This window comes from Girardinichthys multiradiatus, chromosome 14 (genome assembly GCF_021462225.1).
Source record: "Girardinichthys multiradiatus isolate DD_20200921_A chromosome 14, DD_fGirMul_XY1, whole genome shotgun sequence".
NCBI lineage: Eukaryota > Metazoa > Chordata > Actinopteri > Cyprinodontiformes > Goodeidae > Girardinichthys > Girardinichthys multiradiatus.
In genome coordinates, this window is record NC_061807.1 from 40,126,566 (window position 1) to 40,147,686 (window position 21,121).

Below are 21,121 nucleotides of genomic sequence, written 5' to 3' on the forward strand. Positions count from 1 at the left end.
CATGAAAATTCTGGTATCAAGTACAAGCAGATTTCTTTTCAGAATTAAAGAAAGGATTGTTGGGGTTTTGTTGTCATAGTAGTGATTATTAGTGAAATACACAATAAGAATCATTAATTACACAAACTATACAGTTGCTTACATAGCCAAAGGTTTACTTTCAGTCTTAGGGTCACTTTTCAGTCTTTACCTATAAATACTAAAGCAGAACTGAGCCATTGCAGTCACTAGATGTTTATCTTTACTTGGTGCAGTAGTGACCTGTCCAGGGTATACCCCGCCTCTCGCCCTGAGATAACTTCCCCTGTGGCCCTGCGTGGTAGTTCTGTTTCTCTCATCGGTTGAATTTTTTATTTTTCTGATTGTTCTGTAGTTTCTGTTTTCTTAAAAAAGGCAATGTTCAGATGCTACTTTTGTAATGTCAGTGTACTCGACAGCACTGTTTTGTTATCCCTCCCTCCCTCATGTGTGTTCCAAACAGCTTTATAACTCGCTACCTCTCATTGATTTGCCTTGCAGTAAATATAAGGTCAGAGGTGGTCAGCGTCATTGATACCCAGCTTCCTGTGTCCCTCTTTGCTGATGGTCTGGTGTAAATCTACAGAGCTCTTAACACCAGCCCTGCCGGTTAAATCAATTACAATGATCCACTGGATACTTAAGCTGCTGTGTGATTTAACGGAGTTCACCTGAACAACATGATATGGGTGGTTAATTCTGAGTCGAGTCATGGACTAAGCGTCCTGATTTGATGTCTGCTGAGCAGCGAGATTTGCGTCTTTTCTTTTTTCAGGTAGATTTTTCTAGTGATTAAAGCAAACACAGGGAAGGAAGAAACATACGTTTAAAATTATTCAGAAGGAGCTTCTCTTCAGGTTTAAAACTTCAAAAGTAAATGGTAAAGGTAAATGATTGGACTGGTGCAGCTGTATTTTCTTTATTCCTCATTAATAACTAGCACAAAATACACCTGAGTCTGTAATACAGACTATCAGGCAGTGAGAAAGGCACCCAAATCAAGAGTGTGTTGTTTTAGAGTGTGTGCTCGTGTATCACATTTGCCTAATGATCATTATGGTGCAGTTGGTGGTAGGTGGATTGTCTCATGCTGTAAATCTTTAAAATCATGTTAGCTTCCCAAACTCATTAAGACAGTGTCACTCTGTGGATCACACACAGCTCCACCTTTGACCCCAGTTGTGCATGCATGTGTGTCTTGGATGTGGATTTAGTGTGTGTGTGTGCTCCTCGTCATGTCATGACTCTGTTTACTCCAGGCCAAGTATGTTAAAATTATCTAATTGCCTAATGATATACAATGTCCATCTATATAAGAGGTTGTGAGATTATAAGATAACAGTACTCTTTTTTTTATTTTGCTGTGTTGAAGGATTTCTGGTAAAAGTATAGGCTCTTGGATCCATTTTTCTTTAAACTTGCTGATAATGTTTTTCCCCTCCCTGAGACACACAACGAACTGATACACCTGCTTTGTGGTAATGCATTTACATTAAGGCTTTTTTTGCATTCTGGGCTGCTTAGAATTCCCATTATTAGTACTGACAAACCATTCATTCCAATTACATTTAAGAAAAAAAAAATGTGCAGAAGTAAGCATGGCAAGTGTAAGTGAAATTGATTGGATCTCACTACTGGTATCTGCAGCTGCCAATTGAGGACTTGTGCAAATGGAGGGGTCCAGTATTCACAAAAGCACTTTAAGTTTTGTTGTGCATTTGCAAACAAGCTGCCATGGAAGTACACAACATTTCACACAGGTCACAGAACATTTTACTCGCTTATTCATAAATGTTTTGAGGTGCATTGGCTTCACTCATAAATTAGGCTGCACTTCATTTGTGCATCTGGACATAATATGTGCATAAATAAAGGGCAGAACACTGTTAACCTTTTTTTGTTTGCTTAAATGAATAAACTCAAATTTGATTCTGTATTGATTCAACTGCAGCTCAAACCCTGGTATGTACTTTGATTCTTTTAAATGTTTTTCCTTTGAATGAATTAAATACAATAACGAGATGGATCTTTGGTCATTTGGTCAAAACAGAAAGCCACAGAAGAGATAAGGTGATGAAACAAAGAACGACCTTCTGTTCAGCTTCTACCTAAAAAAGAGAAACTTTAGACATTAAAGAAAAGGAAAGAAAATATGGGCGACAAGAACAGTCTAGCATGGCCATCTGATTTTCTCCATGGGACCAAAGATAACCCTGTGGAATCAAAGTCGAGCGGTGGTAGACAGAAGCACTGTCTTGAACGGTTTACCTGGCGCAGGTTGCGTGTGACGCGCACATCATGCCAGGCGTTGTCATTGAACTTGCCATTGACTGGCTCGACCAGAGCCTCAAACGCCCCTGAGCCCAGGTTGATGACCAGCCAGACCGCGCCGCTCTTCAGGGAAAGGTTTACATAATCTGCCGACTTCCCAGTGTGTAGCATGAGCCCGTTGCGTTGTAGCGTTCGGAAGGACAGCGTTATTTCATCAGTGCTGCTCTGGATTGGTGTCAGGGAAAGGTCGTAGCAGAAGAACTCATTGCCCTTGAAGGTGGCAACAGACTCTTCCTTACCTTAGGAGAGAACAGAGGGAAGAGAAAAAAAAAAAAACCATATAAACCAAAACTGTGGGGGGAAAGACAGTCAAACCACTTTCCACCCAGTGTCCATATTCTTGCAAAAGTATTCATACTTCTGAAACGTTTTCACATTTTTCACGTTACATTCAACCTAAGTGTATTTTATTTAGATTTGATGTGATACACCAAAACAAAACAGCGGGCATTTCTGAAGTGAACAAAAAACAAGTCATTTTTAAAATTTCTTTTACATATAAATATATAAAAAGTGACTTTAGTGAATAAAGTTCTCCCATATATAATTTAATCTCAATATGAAAACTGCTGTTATGAGAAGAACAAACAATATCATATAAACTGCATGGGAACACATCAAAGAGGTCAGGAAAAAAGATGTGGAGACGTGGCATCCCACGTTGTGTTGTTTAATCCATCATCTAAAAATTAATGGAATATGGAACAGTTGCAACCCTACCAATATGCCCCCTTCCACCCAAACCGACAGCCTTGGGAAGAGGAGCAATACTCAGAGAAGCAGCCAAGAGGCCCATGGTAACTCTGGAGGGGCAGCAGTGATCCAGGGTTGATAAACCAGTTATTAGAAATGCACTCCATAGAATTGGCCTTAATAGCAAAAAGTAGAGATTGTTGACCGAAACCCAGAAGTCCAATTTGGAGTTTGCCACAAGCCACATGGGAAATGATGCAGTACATTTCCTTGATCGACATACCATGCAAACCATGAAACTTGGTGATGGAAGCCTCATGTTAAGGGGACATTTTGTCCAGCAGATGCAGATGCCCAGCAAAGTTGTATTTTTCGTTAAAGGTTGAAAACCATTTATCATTTTTCTTCCATATCACAATAATGCGCAACTTTGTGTTGGTCTGTCACAAAAAAACACTATACAATACATTGAACTTATGTAAAAGTATTTGAATACAGTAGATTCTGAAACCTTTTAAAGAAGGTGCTGACATCTCTGCTGATGCCTGCCAGCCTGTATACAGCACATGGCCTCCTTCCACTGCATTAAGCTTCATTCACACACTACCAGTCAAAACAAACAGTTTGCACAGTGGACACATGTCAACCATCAGTCTAACAGTCAGGGAGAACTTTGTGTGTGCATCTGTCAAAATGAGGGCACACACCTGCAGCCATCACCAGAGAGAGAAGGCGGTGAGAATGTTCATAACAGGGAAAACTCCAAAAACACAGACACTGGATCCAATCGGTGTGAGAAAAAGCAGTACTTGTCTAATTCAGTTTATGAATTCATTTGATTTTTTCCATTTACATTCTGTTTTCATTGTTTTATCAGCTGTTAAATACATGCTAAGGACGTTTTGGAAACGTTTATCCTTAAAATATTGTAAGATGATTACTACCAACTTCTATCAAAATTTTGAAATAAAGTCATAGACAAACGTCCGTTACATAAAGCAATTTAGATGCATCTTCAAGCACAGAAAACAGATAAAAATGTTCTTTGGGGAAAGGACAGATGCAGAATGTTGCCAGCGACAGCAAAAGCTTCAACCCACTCTCTAGTCAACAAATCCGCCAGCCTACTGCATGAGCAGTAATTCGAAGAGGCATTAGAGTTCCTGTGTTTCTTTGAAGCTGCACACTTTTGATTCCCTGGGGAGGTCACACAGACAATTCAGCCTCAGGTAATAAAGTTTCGGGCTGAGACAGGAGGGAGACAGAGAAAACCAAAACCACCCAAGTAGATTCGGATTGGTGGATCACTGAATCTAGTTTATTTTCAGGCTCTATTACAGCAAAAATTACTTTAAGAGTCTTGGGTGCACTACCTTGGGGAATCAGGCTGGGCCAATTTAGGAAGGTGGTCCATTTTCACATTGCAAGCCAAATCTCATGAGCGAATTTGTTTACCGCTGAAGTAATCACAGGTCAAAGGGCAAGTGAGGTGGAGAAGAATAACATAGCCATTCTATACATCCTGGGCTAGGATATGACCATAGTGGTTTTCAATATAGGGTGGTCTGTACTAGAAATAGAAAATGCCGCACAATTACTTCTAGATATAAGTGCTAAGTGTTAAGTGACATGCTAACTGCTGTACTTTGGAAACATTTAAGTCTGTGACAGAGCTCAAATACAACTGCATAATATGGGTGGATACACTCACAAAGACCAAAACATTTCAGGGATGAAGGAAGGAGGAGGAAGTGAGGGACAAATGGCATCCAGACAGAGACAGCTACTTAAAAGAGCACTTTGGCATGAATCGAAATTTAGAGCAATCTCAACTGAAATGTGAATTGTCATAAAAAAAAGAGCATCAAAGGAGAGAGGGAATGAGATGGGGAGAAAAAAATGACACGCAAAAATCAAATCCCCTAAGAGCAGCATCTTGGCGGCGCCTCCGTTGCTGATGTAGGAAGAACAAAAGCGTAGCAAATGGACCACAGCAAGCATTTTCAATTATGTACTAAGTTGGCAACCCCCACCCCTGTAGAGGAGGCTGTTAACGGTAAGCAACAAACAGCTTGTGATTGCTTCCATGAGCTGAGCGAGATTGAGCCCCATGCAAGGAAGGGACCCGAGAAGCAAACAAGAAACTTTCTTTTGTTTATGTTTTTTTAATGAACAGAAGGCTGAGAGGGGGAGATAAAGCTACAGAGGACCAGTGAGTGACAGCTGGGGACTGCAGTGGGAGTGTTCATAGTAGCAACAGTCAAGTCTAGTTACAATGTCACTACAGCTCTATAAATTAGGGTTACAAAAACTGTCGGACGTTGGAGTCAGATGTTAAAAGTAAAGACTATATTAACGGTGCTGTAATAAAAGTAAAAGTATTTGCCTTCCCACAATTTTATTTTGTTTTTGCTTTTCTGTCAAATTTAAATGTTTCAGATCACACAATGACCAGTTTTCAAAGGTTTTTGCATGACAAAACGAAGGTGAACTTTTTGAAAGGTGGGCTTTACATTATATCTGGCATTAAATTAAAAGTCTTTCAAGAAAATAACTCATATAAAAACCTAAAAGGTTTTTCAAATTAAGCCTATTTATGTCATATTAAGCCAGGGTTTTGTAGGACCAATGTGCCAAAAGAAGCATGGGAGCCAGAAAGTGTATCAGTTAAATAATCAATAACAACCGAACAGAAAACGAGAGAGTAGAAATGTTCATCAGCGGGAATCAGGAACAGCTGGTGGAACGGGGAGATCGAAGGTAACTGAGGGAGAGTGACTAATTAACACAGATGAGCTGGGAGGTAACAGAAAACATCTAAGTGAACAGAAACAAGTAAACAATGAGACTACCAAAAATAACACAAACAGGGATAGAACAGATCTACAAGAAAATGCTAACTAAAACCTCTAACCCAGGAACCCAGGGAAGTAACAAACACCCGGACAGCAGAATGATTCTAATAAACCTGAATGAACTGAAATAAAGGGAGTGAAGAATGTGGCAGTGAAGAGAAAATAAACAGAACTCTAACTCTCAACACAGGCAGATTATGACAATTTGGTTATACAGAAGGAGATTAATCTGAACCACACCACCAAGTCTACCCCCGAATGGCTAAAAAAACATACAAACGAACAAACAAAAAGGTTTTATAGTGACCCAGCCAAAGGCCACATCTAAATCTAATTGGAATGCTGTGTCATGCTTGATCTCCTGAATTAAAACAATTCTCCAAAGAAAGAGTGGGCCATAATTATTCCACAGTGATAGAAAAGACTCATTTCCAGTTATTACAAACCCAAGCTTGATGCCAGTTTTTGCCATCAACTACTAATCAGGTCTAAGTGGCAGTTCCTTTTAAAATCGGACCAACGTTTTTTCCCTTAATGAATAAAATCATGCATTTACTCAAGTTATCTTTGTCAGATATTAAAATTAGTTTGATCTGATGCTCTGAAACATTTAAGGTTAAGAAAAATGCAAAAAAAGAGACTATGTATAGGATCAAATACGTTTTCACACCACTGTAACATACACTGCTCCATCTTGCTGAAGTTATTATATTTGCTTTCTGTGTGATAGATAGAGGTAATCTGTAATCCTCCTTCACACAGCAGTGCACAAAGAAATCCCAGACGTATTTTAGCCAACATACTCAAAATATTTTAAACAATGTCTCATTTATTTTGGTCTCTGAGACCACTTCGGATTCCGTGAATACAAACTCGTCACCATACATCTGTTATTCCTTTTTCCTCTGGTGCACATCGCTCACTCATCCTCCTTCTCCCACGGTGGCACTCCTATGATAACATGCACATACACACTCATACATTTTTCACTTAGATCAAATCGCTTTCAGAAAAAAGCCCAAGACCAGACTGTCTAACCAGAGGAAAGATGAGACACAGCACACACTAAAGTGCTGTCAAGGTCTCAATTAACCTCAAAGGAAGCTCTGTGCACTGTACAGAGATGATTCATTGAAAGTTAGCCACCCGTAATAGCATCTTCATTATTAATTAAAATCTGAGGTCCGTTTGAGTTTGTTTGACAGGCCTTTAGCACTTGGTATTGTTCAGCAGAAAAGAGATACTGCTAACTAACCCGCTCCAAAGATGAACAAATGTATTGAAGCAACTTCTGGTTGAGTGATGGAAACATTTCTGCGATTGAGTCTGTGCTTCTGTTGGTGTTTTTGCAGCTGAATGAGAACATGAGAGGAATAATACAGAATGAGAGACAGCACGTGAATGTTGTGGTTCTCAACCGGAAAGAGGTAGATTTCTCCCTGCTGGTTGGAAAGGGTCTCTGTCTCAAGTGGAGGATGTTGGTATCATGGGTTTACATTCACTGAGTGACAGGAGAATGGAGTGATAAATAAATGATTGAGTTAGGGCTTTGTCTACAGCAACGAGGGTATAAATATGGAACTGAATTGCAGCCTTTCTATATAGTAAGCTGACTGTATCTGTATTTACTATAATCTCTGTATATAAAATGTATCAGTATGTTTCCGTTGAATCACATTTGTTATTAATCGTGACCCTAAAAATATACTGAATTCTTCCAAACATTATAAATGGGCATGAGATATGGAGCATAACTAGGTAGCCAAGATTTAGACACAACCTAAAATGCTCACAGAAAAGCAGCTGATTCTTGCTATCCAAAGGAGCTCATTGACAGTCTGGGTATCTAATTAGGATAGTTCATAAACCCCTCTCTTTGGAGGTCCATCTAAAATGCACGTCTTACTTGAAGGAGAACCCAGAACCTGTTGAGGGCAATGTGCCTTCTAACAGATATCACTTTGGTATCACTCAAAGGTGTCACTCAGAATGAACTGGAATTTGTCAGTGAAAAAAATGAGTTTTGGGGTTTCCTGGACCTGTTACTGTCACAGCACTATCCTGGATGGCTGGCTGGCTGGCTGGCTGGCTGGCTGGCTGGATAGATGGATGTGAAGACCAAAAGATAAAAATGCCATCTAGGCTAATGGCCTTTATAGTTTAGTGAAGGCACGCAGGAGCAGATGACACCTTCAGCACCATTATAAACTTTTTTTTTTGCTAATGGGAACCCAAAGGGTTGCCACACAAACAACTGTGCTGTACACTGTGCTTTTAAGGATTCTTTATATATCAACTCAGTCAACACAATAAGGCACCTGAAGAACTGGATCTTTCTTAGTTCCAAATAAGAGTTTCGAAAATAGTGTAGCGTTTCAAAGCTTAAAGAACTCGTTATCACATCCAGGGACCAAAATTATTGCTTGGACACACTTCACCAGTCAATGTCACAAAGTCCTGATAGTACCTAAAAAGCAGTGCAGAAGACAGTCTTTGCTTCGACAATACGTAGTGTGCTATTGTATCAGTGCAAGACCTCTTTACATTCCTAATTCAAAGTAAAACTAGCAATGATTAAAATTGCTAAATCTAGTTTCCAATTCTTTTTGCTCCATTTCTTTTTAAATTAAGTTTAAAGACAATTAAAATGTCCTAACAATGAAATGTGTTGTGTTTTTGCCTGGAATTTTACACATGCTAATCATTTGCACCTGTAACTGCTGCATCAGTCCAATATAAAATCAAGTATTTTAGAGTAGTACAGATCCATCTTACAGTGAAACTCACATATCCACCTTTTTCCTCCAGTCAGCCTCCTCAGCTTCTCAGACAAAATAGATGTTACTAAAGTTGACCTTTGCCACATCTGTCACAAGGGTGCCACCAACAATAAGTCCAAGACTACACTAAAGACATTGTGTCAAGCTGCTTGTCTCCTGCACTCTGTGTGTGAGAGACACACCAGAGTAAAGTTGGAGGGAGACAACAGATTCAGGGAATGAATGGAATCACCATCCTAGTGGAATCCCTGACTTTCACTTGGAGCAGTGCATCACCTCCCATATGCACAGCACCCATAAAGTATTGACAGCGTTGTTAGAGATTCACCTGCGAGCCAAGAGACAATGGATGTAAGATTTAATAAATGTGCTACAAACCCTGGCTGCCATAACCAGTAAAGCAAGGGTTTCTGATTTCTCCTGCTAGAAGAACTAGAAACAAGATTTAAAAAAACAATTATGAGTAACTCTATTCAGACATGTGTGATGCAACAGTCAACACATAATAACTGTCACACTGAGTTTTAGCTGATTGGATAATGTATGAGGAGTGATATGATGATTTCAATGCAGAAAAAACAAAGAAAGATCACAAGAAGACAAACTGTCGTTGCATGTGGGCATTTATGGCGAAAGGATCCTAAACCCAGATGACCACATGCTGGCAAAACTGCTCGCACAACACATTACCTCGGTGCCATTGTCAAACACACACCCACATGTGTATGCACAGTCACCCTCTATTAGCTTTCAATGACTGCCATCCACCTTGCAGAGAGCATATCTAACAGATAAAAAAAAAAAAAACCACACAATTCTACCTACGAGTATAAATAAAGTAACCTTGAACCTTGAAAGACTCAAGAGCAAGATGAGAGAGAGCAGTAGGAAATGCAAGGGGCATTTGAAAGCTTAGATGGTACTTCATGAATCAAACAGGCCTGCAGGGTCCACAGGCAGCAACTAGAATACTGGACTTTCAGCAAAGCTCCTACAAAGCCATGTATTTTTCTTGCATGCTGCTTAAATATTTCCTTATTTCTAATTATGTTGAAAGTAAAGCCAGCAATGAAGGATACCAGTAAGGGCTGAGACACTATATTTGGGAAAGCTCCATAGTCAGAGTTAGGGTGCAAAAAAACTGCCGAGGTGGGATGATATATCCTCCCCCAGTCTCTGAAGGCACTGCAGTTTGAGTTTAACTCTGTATAGCCTACATTTAGTGTTTTTCTTCAACTATTTGGTGTCTTTTACAAAATCATCTATAGTATTCTAAGCTTAGGCAAAAGCCAATACACAACATTGCCTGTCCAAGACATTTGTCTGATAGAATGATGTGTGACAGCACCACTTGCTCCACCATAAGGTATCACAGCAACACCGAAGGAAATCACAGAAATCTGCAAATTGCAAGCACAACCCTGTAAGTAAAGATGCTATATATTGCTCAGACCTCAGCTATGTAGCTGTGTTTTTTAAGCACATGTGAAAGCATGAAATATGCTTACAGGAGCTTCTTTTAAGAAGAACATTCACAAGTTCAAACACTTGTCAAACATCATATTGCAATGCTATACTGCCAAACCATCCTGAACACAAGTTCTTAGTGCTAAACAATCTACATGTATGCACTATTATTTAAAAAGAGAAATGTCTGTGCTATGAATCAGACCCTGCTCATGTCAAAAGTGAATCTTTTGATGTAAGAAAGTAGTAATTACAGAAATTACATATGTTAATGGAAAACTCAAAAATGTTCTGCTGTAGATGCTCCATTTTTCCAGTGTTAAGTATGTCATGTGACTGCTTAGCTGGGAACTAACATCCAGCCACAAATATTCACTCCTTTTTCTCTATAATGAGAATGATTACTACATGGATTGATCAATAAATATATTATCTTAGTCACATTATTTCTTTACATCATTATGGGGCATGTTTTTTTATTCAGTCCTTTAGGTCATTACCTTGATTATCAATAGCTGAAGATGGTCAAATAAAAAACGCAATAACTTTTTTTTTTCCAAGACTGAAACAGGCCAACCAACTACCAAACCTACTCTGAACTTTTACAGAAGTACCATAGAGTTCACCCTGAGCAACAGTGCCACAGTTTGGTATGCCAGCTGCACAGCTGCAGAATGCCACAGCCTCCATGTGGTGGTGAGGGGGCAACATCATCAAGTTGAACCTCCCAGACAAAAAATAAAAAATTAATTGGAGCACCCTGTACACAAACATACTTCAAACAAAGCCCACAACATCCTAAAGGACACCACATACACTGGCCACCTCCTGTTTGAACTGTTACTTTCTGGGATAAGGCTCCAGAGAATCAAAACAAAGACAAACAAATCTAAAAAGCTGTAGCCTCGATTACTCAGCTGGACCTGAAATAGTAAATGTGCTTTTTTATGTTGATTTTATCCTTGTCTGCAGTTTTGCTTTTGCAGTTATTTTAGTATACCACTGCTGCCACAACTTCTAAGAAAGTCTTTTAAAATATCTTTCTTTACAGTTCCTGTTTTTATGTTTTTAAGAGATGCCAGAGTTTAATTGTAGTTTGTATAATGAGAATAAAAGAGACATTCATTTATTCATTCATTCAATGGTTGGCACTGGTTTCTCCTTGAAAGCAATCTAGCTGTGAATAATGAACTGAACTGGTGCTGATTGGAAAAATACTGCAATGCATATAATCGCTAGTTATATTGTTACTCTACTGTATCTTATGTCAATAATAAACTCTGGCCTTCATCGTTTATCTGGTCCACTGTCTTTTTTTTAAGGTTTTAGAGGCAACTTGTCCTCATTCTTTTGCCACATGAAATTTGCTGTTATATAAGAGCTAATAGGAGTTAGAAACTGAGAAGGACATAATATTAAAAAAACAGTTTTGTTCAGATCTTTGTCACCAGGGATACAATTCATTTGGTTAACTCAAAATTTAGAAACCACAGCAGGAGACTCCATTCCATATATTTCTCTCTTTGTTATTTGTACTTTCTAGCTTTCTTGCTTTCCTTTTTCCCCCTTAAACCATTTCTTTTTTTCTTCGACTGCAGGAGTTTTTCAGGTGACTATTAACACAGTGAATGTTGTTTGATCTTTGTATTCAAAGGGGAAAATGGAAATGTCAACTAAAATCAAAGTTTAAAGTGGTAGGATACTTGGCTAAAAGCTGCAGAAAGTGCACCAGAAACCCTCCTGACATGAACTAAATATGCATTATTAACTTATAATATCCACATTTTCTGCCTCTGCCAAATATATTGAATCCCAGTCAACCAAGCAGTGTTGGAATTGCAAAGAACTGCTTTTATGCAACATTTAGTAGGCCATTATATTTCATCTGCATTCAGACTCAATTTGTCAATAATATATTTGGAAAGCTGGGTGGACTATTGCTGTATGTTTAGAACCTACCTTGATTTAGTGACTAAGATGCTAAAATTCAGGAAGATTGTAGAGAACATAGTGATCATGGTAAAGAAAGACAGTACTGTAACAATTGTGGGTTAATCCCAACTTATATCGTCATTGCAATATTAAGATACATCATAATACAATGCTTGCCTAATACCATCCACCTCTAAAATGTATATTTTAAGTTACCAAGTGCCATTTATAACATACAACAGGCTTTTGCTGTATGGCTAGCCAATCATGATATTCTTACATTGGCTTAAAAACAGTTTGTATGTTGTTTGTAGCTCTTTCTTTTGTCAACCAAATTCCTAAAATGCTGCCACACAAATGATTTAAAGGTCTTGGGGGCTTCTTCAGTGCTTTTGTATTATGTAATTGTCAGAGAGCCCAATGAAAAGTATCTATTTACTCTGTCAACACAATAGGGTATCTCAAGAACTACTTTCTTTTTTTTCTGCAAAATAAGTAATAACATGACACAGAACATTGTCTCAAACCTGTTGGTCATAGTAAAACCTACAGTACTTACTTCACCAGACAAAGTCACTTGCTAACAGCAAGACACAAGATCTTGTTACACCTCTAGAAAATTCAGATTTTTCTGGCTACAGTCCATGTTTCACATGTTATATTTAATTAATCAAATCCTTTAGTCAAGTGTTTCTGGTAAAATTTCACATCTGACATTTTTTCATTTCACCAATGGTTTTAAAACAAATCATTGCAATCACCCGTTGACATCACCTATTGGAAATAAAATAATATCTTCATATACTTGGTGCACTACATTCCAAAAGTATGTCAGAAATATTTATACAGCTCAAACATTTGAAAGCAACTTTAAGTTTCTGTTTATTGAAAAAACTATAAATGTTCTATGGATTTTGAGATGTACTACTGCATGGTCAGACATTACTTTCATTGATGTGCACCATTTTTATAAATTTCCATTTAGGTGTACATTAATATTACTAGTAAATTGCTAATTTAATGATCATAGAAGGATTTTGTTTTTTTCACTGCAAATGTACAAAAACAAATCTGAGTTTGCATTTATATATTCATTTTCAATAAATTATTACATGTTCCGTTGAGGCTTGTTCAGCAGGTTAAAGGTATCTTTTGAAAACAACAACATTTAAGCAGGTATTAAACATAATTTTTATTAAGCCATAAGTTCTGTTTTAATTTTTTAATTTTTTAATGGTGTTATATAATTTTAATTTCAAATGTTGTTTTCATTAGCTGCAAGTGAAAATAATCATAAATAGCTTTAAAACATCAGTCTCTGGGAAATGAATCTACAGGTCCTTCTCAAAAAATTAGCATATTGTGATAAAGTTCATTATTTTCCATAATGTCATGATGAAAATTTAACATTCATATATTTTTAGATTCATTGCACACTAACTGAAATATTTCAGGTCTTTTATTGTCTTAATACAGATGATTTTGGCATACAGCTCATGAAAACCCAAAATTCCTATCTCACAAAATTAGCATATTATTAAAAGGGTCTCTAAACGAGCTATGAACCTAATCATCTGAATCAACGAGTTAACTCTAAACACCTGCAAAAGATTCCTGAGGCCTTTAAAACTCCCAGCCTGGTTTATCACTCAAAACCCCAATCATGGGTAAGACTGCCGACCTGACTGCTGTCCAGAAGGCCACTATTGACACCCTCAAGCAAGAGGGTAAGACACAGAAAGAAATTTCTGAACAAATAGGCTGTTCCCAGAGTGCTGTATCAAGGCACCTCAGTGGGAAGTCTGTGGGAAGGAAAAGGTATGGCAGAAAACGCTGCACAACGAGAAGAGGTGACCGGACCCTGAGGAAGATTGTGGAGAAGGGCCGATTCTAGACCTTGGGGGACCTGCGGAAGCAGTGGACTGAGTCTGGAGTAGAAACATCCAGAGCCACCGTGCACAGGCGTGTGCAGGAAATGGGCTACAGGTGCTGCATTCCCCAGACCTGGGCTACAGAGAAGCAGCACTGGACTGTTGCTCAGTGGTCCAAAGTACTTTTTTCAGATGAAAGCAAATTCTGCATGTCATTCGGAAATCAAGGTGCCAGAGTCTGGAGGAAGACTGGGGAGAAGGAAATGCCAAAATGCCAGAAGTCCAGTGTCAAGTACCCACAGTCAGTGATGGTCTGGGGTGCCGTGTCAGCTGCTGGTGTTGGTCCACTGTGTTTTATCAAGGGCAGGGTCAATGCAGCTAGCTATCAGGAGATTTTGGAGCACTTCATGCTTCCATCTGCTGAAAAGCTTTATGTAGATGAAGATTTCGTTTTTCAGCACGACCTGGCACCTGCTCACAGTGCCAAAACCACTGGTAAATGGTTTACTGACCATGGTATCACTGTGCTCAATTGGCCTGCCAACTCTCCTGACCTGAACCCCATAGAGAATCTGTGGGATATTGTGAAGAGAACGTTGAGAGACTCAAGACCCAACACTCTGGATGAGCTAAAGGCCGCTATCGAAGCATCCTGGGCCTCCATAAGACCTCAGAAGTGCCACAGGCTGATTGCCTCCATGCCACGCCGCATTGAAGCAGTCATTTCTGCAAAAGGATTCCCGACCAAGTATTGAGTGCATAACTGTACATGATTATTTGAAGGTTGACGTTTTTTGTATTAAAAACACTTTTCTTTTATTGGTCGGATGAAATATGCTAATTTTGTGAGATAGGAATTTTGGGTTTTCATGAGCTGTATGCCAAAATCATCCGTATTAAGACAATAAAAGACCTGAAATATTTCAGTTAGTGTGCAATGAATCTAAAATATATGAATGTTAAATTTTCATCATTACATTATAGAAAATAATGAACTTTATCACAATATGCTAATTTTTTGAGAAGGACCTGTATGTAATGTGTTTTAGTTATTGAGCTCATTTAATTAGATAAACTTTTCAATATTCTTCCAAATAATTGAAGTGTATATGCCATGCTGCTGTAAAAGTCAGAGGTTAGTTTGAAGAAATGAAAGTCTTCGTAAGAACAACCTAAGTACCTGATAATTATATTTTAACTGAATTCTTACATAATAATCACTTTTGTATGGTCGCTAAGTAAAGCAATGAAAATATTACCTTTTTTTTAGATATTAAATCTTGCTCACCTAATTTTTGCCTGTAGTTGGACAACTGTGGGTACAGTAATGGTCTTGCAATCTGATAGTTGTGGGTTGTAGCTTACTCCGGCTACATGTTGATGTGCCTCTGAGCAAGACACTTTATGCCAAGTTACCCATCGATCTGCACATCAGTGTATGAATTTGTGCAAGTTTGTGAGTGGGACTGGGCGAATATAGCTCTAGTTTTATTTTGAGTGGTTAGATTGACTAGAAAAGCGATATATAAATTCAGTCTATTTACCATTTAGTGTAGTTCACTATAAAACAGACTGCTAGATGGCAAAAGAGGGAACTTAACCTTCACCTTGAACAAAACTGTCAACAATGAAATTATGTTCAAACATTGCTTGATTTCTATTACTTTTATTAAGTTCCGTTTTTAATACAGTTTCATTATAAATTTAAGTCTATGATTAGCATGATTAACATGTGTTGTTATGAAGTAGAGGGTGAAATGTCAATCTCTCAGTCAACATGGAGAAGAACTTAATGTGCAAACCAGAAATTAAACTTAACAGTAAAAACAACCAAAACAGGATTTATTTTGGTAAAACATTATGTAGTTTAAAATCGTTTGTCAGAAAAAAAGTGAGGTAAAGTCTCGATGCTTGCACTGGTGGAGATGCTACTGCTCCTGCTTGAAGACCTGAACACTAAAGCCAACTGCAGTTCATTGGATGTATGGAGCATTGAGACAGCTACAAAAACAACCTGAGGAATTTGGAGAGAATTGAAACAGGATAACAGCTAATATGAGAGTGGTATGAACTTGCTCTTCAGGAAGCTATGTTAAGGTAGGAAAATTCCAGAAGGGTCTTCATTTCATAAAAGAGGACGTATAATGTATCTCTCCTTTAAAGAAACAGTGGATTAGCTGAAAAACATTCCTATCAAAACAAGTTCTGTTAAATTACCCAAAGGACAGAAACCCCGTGGCAGTGATATATTCCTTATCAAATGGAAATGTGTTCAGTTTCACTCATCTATCTTGGGGGAAACCGCATAGTTATAAAATTAAACCTTTTTTTTAATAGGATGTCAGAAGCCCAGTCTACAAGCTTGCATGGAGGCAGAGTAGTTTACTTCAGGTTTTTTACAGTTTGTATCTTTTAGTTTTAAGTGTTAGTTTGGTTCTCTAAAACTTCTCTAAAAGTACTTAAAATCATCCGCCTTCTTTATCTTTGTTCCCCTGTAACCCTACGGCTCCACTCGGGTCTCTCTTATTTACACACATGTATTCTGTCTTGCTCCGACTAACCTTTATACCTCTCCTTTCCAGTGCAAACCTCCATCTCTCTACATTTTCTTCAGTTTGTTCCCTGTTCTCACCACTGATCATAATTTCATCTGCAAAGATCATACTATATTGAGATTCCTGTCTAACCTCATCTGGCAACCTGTCCATCACCACAGCAAACAGCAAGGGGCTCAGAGACGATCCTTGATACAGTCCCACTTCCATTTTGAACTCTGCTGTCACACCTACAGCACACCTCACCACTGCCTCACAGCTCTCATGCATGTCCTGTACCACTCTAACATACGTGTCTGTTACTTCCTCATACAATAACACAGCTCCTCATATGGTTTATCAAGACCTACAAAACCACAATGCAGCTCCATCTGATCTTCTCTGTACCTCTGTATCAACATTCTGAAAGCAAATATTACATTTGTAGTACTTTTTCTTGGCATTAAACCTTACTGCTGCTCACAGATGCTCACTTCTGACCTTAGTCCAGCTTCCACTACTATTTCCCATGACTTTATTTTATGACTCATCAACGTTAATCCTCTGTAGTTTCCACAACTCTGCACATCTCCCTTGTTCTTTAACATTGGTACCAGCACACTCATCCATTCCTCAGGCATCTTATTGCTCTCTAAGAGCGCATTAACCAGCCAAGTTGCTGTCTCTCCTACACTTCCACACCTCCACAGGTCTATCAGGACCAACTGCTTTTTCCACTTTTCATTCTTTTGAATCCCTTCCTTACTTCATTCTTCTTAATGTTTGCTACTTCCTGTTCCACAATGGTCGCTTCTTCTGCTCTTTGTTCTCTCTTCTTTTCCTCATTCATCAACTCTTCAAAATACTCCTTCTATTTTCCTATCACACTTGTTGCACCTGTCAGTACATTTCCATCTCGATCAATCACCCTAACCTGCTGCATGATCTTTGCTTGAATTTAGTTCACAGCAGCATTCTTACGTGTAAAAAAAAAAAGTTCTCTTGCAAAGCAGCTATGGATTAAAACATGTGGCAAAGTCAACTTTTAAACCTTAAACAGATTTATATAGTCATGCGCCTGCATCTTTCAGTGACTAGACGGATAGCCTGAAGAAGTAAACTCTGATTACATATACAATACCAGCCTACTTTGTTGTCTTTGTTAACTCCACTACTATGGAGGGAGAACGGAGGTAAAAATATAATTTATTCTGATGCATTTAAATCACTGACAGCATATTATTAGGATATTTGACTAATTTTAAGTAGTAATTTTCAGTTGTAGGTTAAGACTATGGCAGGAATGGAAATACTGGGGTGTCATGTACTAATTAATTATTACTAACCATAAAAGGATGACCCTTTGTCAGCTTTCATATGACATTAAGGGCATGTAGGTAACTTGTATCCAGGGCATGCATTCATAATTATTTGCCAATCAAGTACTTTACATATTTGGCATATTCTACTAAGCATATTTTGATATTATTTGTGTTGAGAACAACAATGCACACCTATCTCTCTGCCTTCCTCCCTCTTTGTCTCTCTCACAGGCATTCACACATAGCAAATGTTCAAGCTGTTCCTATGCCGTTTGTGCGAGGACAAACTAAATCAACAAATCAACACCTGATCAGCTGTCATTGGAAGGCTGCTTGGCTTGCTCTGCCAGCGAAATGTTTACTTACAACATTTAGCACCTTTTTAGACCCTTTTAGCAACTTAGCTTTTTCAAGGAAACACCTGGGAAGAAGCAGTTGGCAACCTTGCATTACCCATTTCTGCAGGCATAATTAGGAGGCTAGGACTGATGCATTACCATAATTATGAGAATACAGGAGTGGAAGAGGAAGCAATAGGGACAGCATGTCAACTCACAAGGATTAAAATATGGGTTACACAGGACACATAAATACTTTTTGTTGCTTTTGTATATAGCTTTAGATACAGTAGAATTGCTACTTAAAAATACAAGCTTAAGAGGAATCTTATTCCATATGAAAGAAAGCCAAGTTAATGTTATAACCTACACAAATAGTTGCTACAAAACATTTTTTCTGTGCAAACATGCCTGGTCATTTATAACACAGATAATTTGGCATTGCTGTAGGGGAGCAAAGTGATGATAAATGTAAAGCTGGTCATCAAACCTTTGAGGTCTCCCTAAAGTTTGCTCATGGACTCTTCTTCGAACTGAGCCTAAATTCTCTCAGAGGCTCTATGCACCTAGTTTGATGATGTTTGCACAAATGGCAATCACAAAATAGCTTTGTGCTCCATGCTAGTATACATACAAGTATACATACAAGTCATTGTTATAGAATTACTTTCCAGAAGGACTCTGCTCACTGCATCACAAATTAGTCGATGACACAGAAAAGAATGAAAAACAATGTGGGGTGTATTTGGAAGGGTGCCTGGTGATGTTTTATGCTCATTCTTTTAACTGAACAAGAGCCCTTGACAAATTGCCTGAAGCACTATCTACTGGTAAGTCCCTTTCTGAATTTTTTAATGAGAATAACAGCAGTTAAAACTGTGGCAGTTCAGTATGCACCGTCACATTTATAATGATGGCTCTAAATGTTGCTTCCCTTTACTAAACTTGAAAGACAAGAGGCCATATCTTTTTCAACTTCAGTATAAAAAGAGGAAATTTGGTAAAACGCCCGGAATGCAAAAGCAACAGGACTTTACACCATTAAATTGATTAACTTCACACATGCACAGGACCTTTTTTTTTTTTTACCTGATCGATATTCCACGTGACATTTAAAAGTAATTGTTAAAATTATTAACTTGCTGAGTTTAAAGACTAGACAACAAACAGAACCCAAGAACCTAAATTAGATTTTCTCCACTGATGTATTGGAAAGCCTTTAGCTAAATGCTAACCTTTCCCTTTGGAGGCTTGTCAGTGATAAATGCAGAGACATGAATCAGCCCATATGGCAGGCAGAGAGATAGAAGCATTGAGCGGCTGAGATAACTGCTTCCCAGTATTAGATTATAGAAGAGTAGATAACATTTGGCTTTTCTCTGTTCACAAATTGAGGCCAAAAAAGCTTTGACTTTTATTATTTTTTAGAGGAAGCAGCTCATCAAGATTTATACAAAGTCACAACAAGGTCTCATCATAAAATATGAAAGACATGAAATTGATGATTGCAAGTGAATGTGTTTTTTCCTTTTTTTTTCTTTCCTGTCGACACTATATTTTGTATGTTTTCCAGATAAACTGGGACTCGTGGGTGGGGGACTAAAGCAGAGAGAAGAAATTTCAAGCCTGTTTGAGATTGTGCTTAAAAGCACAAACATGTTTTTCTTTTTAGTTTTGCTCCATAATTGAACCCCTTCCAGCCACAAAAAGGCTTGATGTTGCCTGAAGTTATTTTGATGTGTGTCCACAAGAGAAAGGAGCACTTCACATGATGAAGCCAGTCTGTGGCTAAATCACAAACTCCCAAGATTTCCCCAGACGCTAATTTTGAATGATCTATGAATCTGCAAAAGCTAGTGCCAGAAATCAAAAGTAGGACAAATGCAGAATAATATATTTATAAAGCTGGTCCATGGTTGACCATCAGACAGGAATGGGGACAAGTTTGCTGAAGCAAAATCACAGTTTTGCATTGTTGAACTTTGTAGAATGCAGTAATAATGACTCACTTGTAACTGTACATCGTTAAAGGCAAACATTCAGAGAGGGACGATTTCATTCATGATGACTTCAGTTACACTTGCTAAGGAAGGTGATAGTGGCAGATATATTTGTAAAAAAAAGTACATTTTTATTTTAGGCGTAGTCTGTTCATTTATCAAAGACTGAACTAGTTTATTACAGAGTTTTACTTGTAAGTCAGAGTACATTGAGATTTGTTTGTTTTGGTGCTAACTGTTAGCAGTACAAGCTACATATAATACAGTTTTCTCAAATTTCTGCATGTAAACCCAAAAGAAACATCTTCTTAAGTAAATTTTACAACACTGTGCGATAAGGGTTAATCATTGGAACTGCTAAGCTTGCAGTTTATAATGGTGACTGTCACTACACTCTATGTGCAAGCAGCAATCTCAGAAAAAGAAATTGTTAATGTCTTTCTGCTTTGTATTCATTAGAAACATTGAGTCCCAGTAGTGGGTTACACATCCGTTGACTTGAAAATAACTAAATTTGTTCCATCTCAACCACAACGTTTTATTGAAAAGATTGCTTCTAGCTGATGTCTGCTGTTTTTGGCATTGAAACAGTTTAGTTGTAGTTTTTTAATGAGCTCATCACATCTCTGTTTTCTAAAATGTTGTAGTAAACAAGTGTCAAATATATACTAAGCATAGAGAGCAGGAACACGTGGTAATTAGTCAAGGAATTACATTGCGATAATGATAAATTTACAATATATTGTGCAACCCTACTTAAACATTAAATCATTTAAAGTGGAACTAAACCCGATTTAAAAGCATAACCCCGCCCTAGACCAAATTTTAAAAATGGCACCAAAGTGGGTGGTGCCAAGAGACACTGAGGGATGCGGTCAAGTGTGGAGATGAGTAGAGTGGGTTAAGCGGGAGTGTGGTCAGGAGGACGAGGGAAAGAAAAAGCTAGCTTAATTTGACATATTGAAACATGGAGACTGAGC

At 38.1% G+C, this 21,121-nt stretch overlaps 1 protein-coding gene across 7 annotated transcripts in view; it reads right to left on the reverse strand.

The window, feature by feature from the left end:
• Positions 1-21,121, reverse strand: part of nrxn2b (neurexin 2b) — a 960,343-nt gene that overhangs the window by 539,823 nt on the left and 399,399 nt on the right. For all 7 annotated transcript variants that reach the window (XM_047385485.1, XM_047385484.1, XM_047385482.1 and 4 more), the window contains one exon: positions 2,287-2,588. In XM_047385485.1, the coding sequence (XP_047241441.1) occupies positions 2,287-2,588 (302 nt within the window). The remainder of the gene's footprint in view (positions 1-2,286; positions 2,589-21,121) is intronic.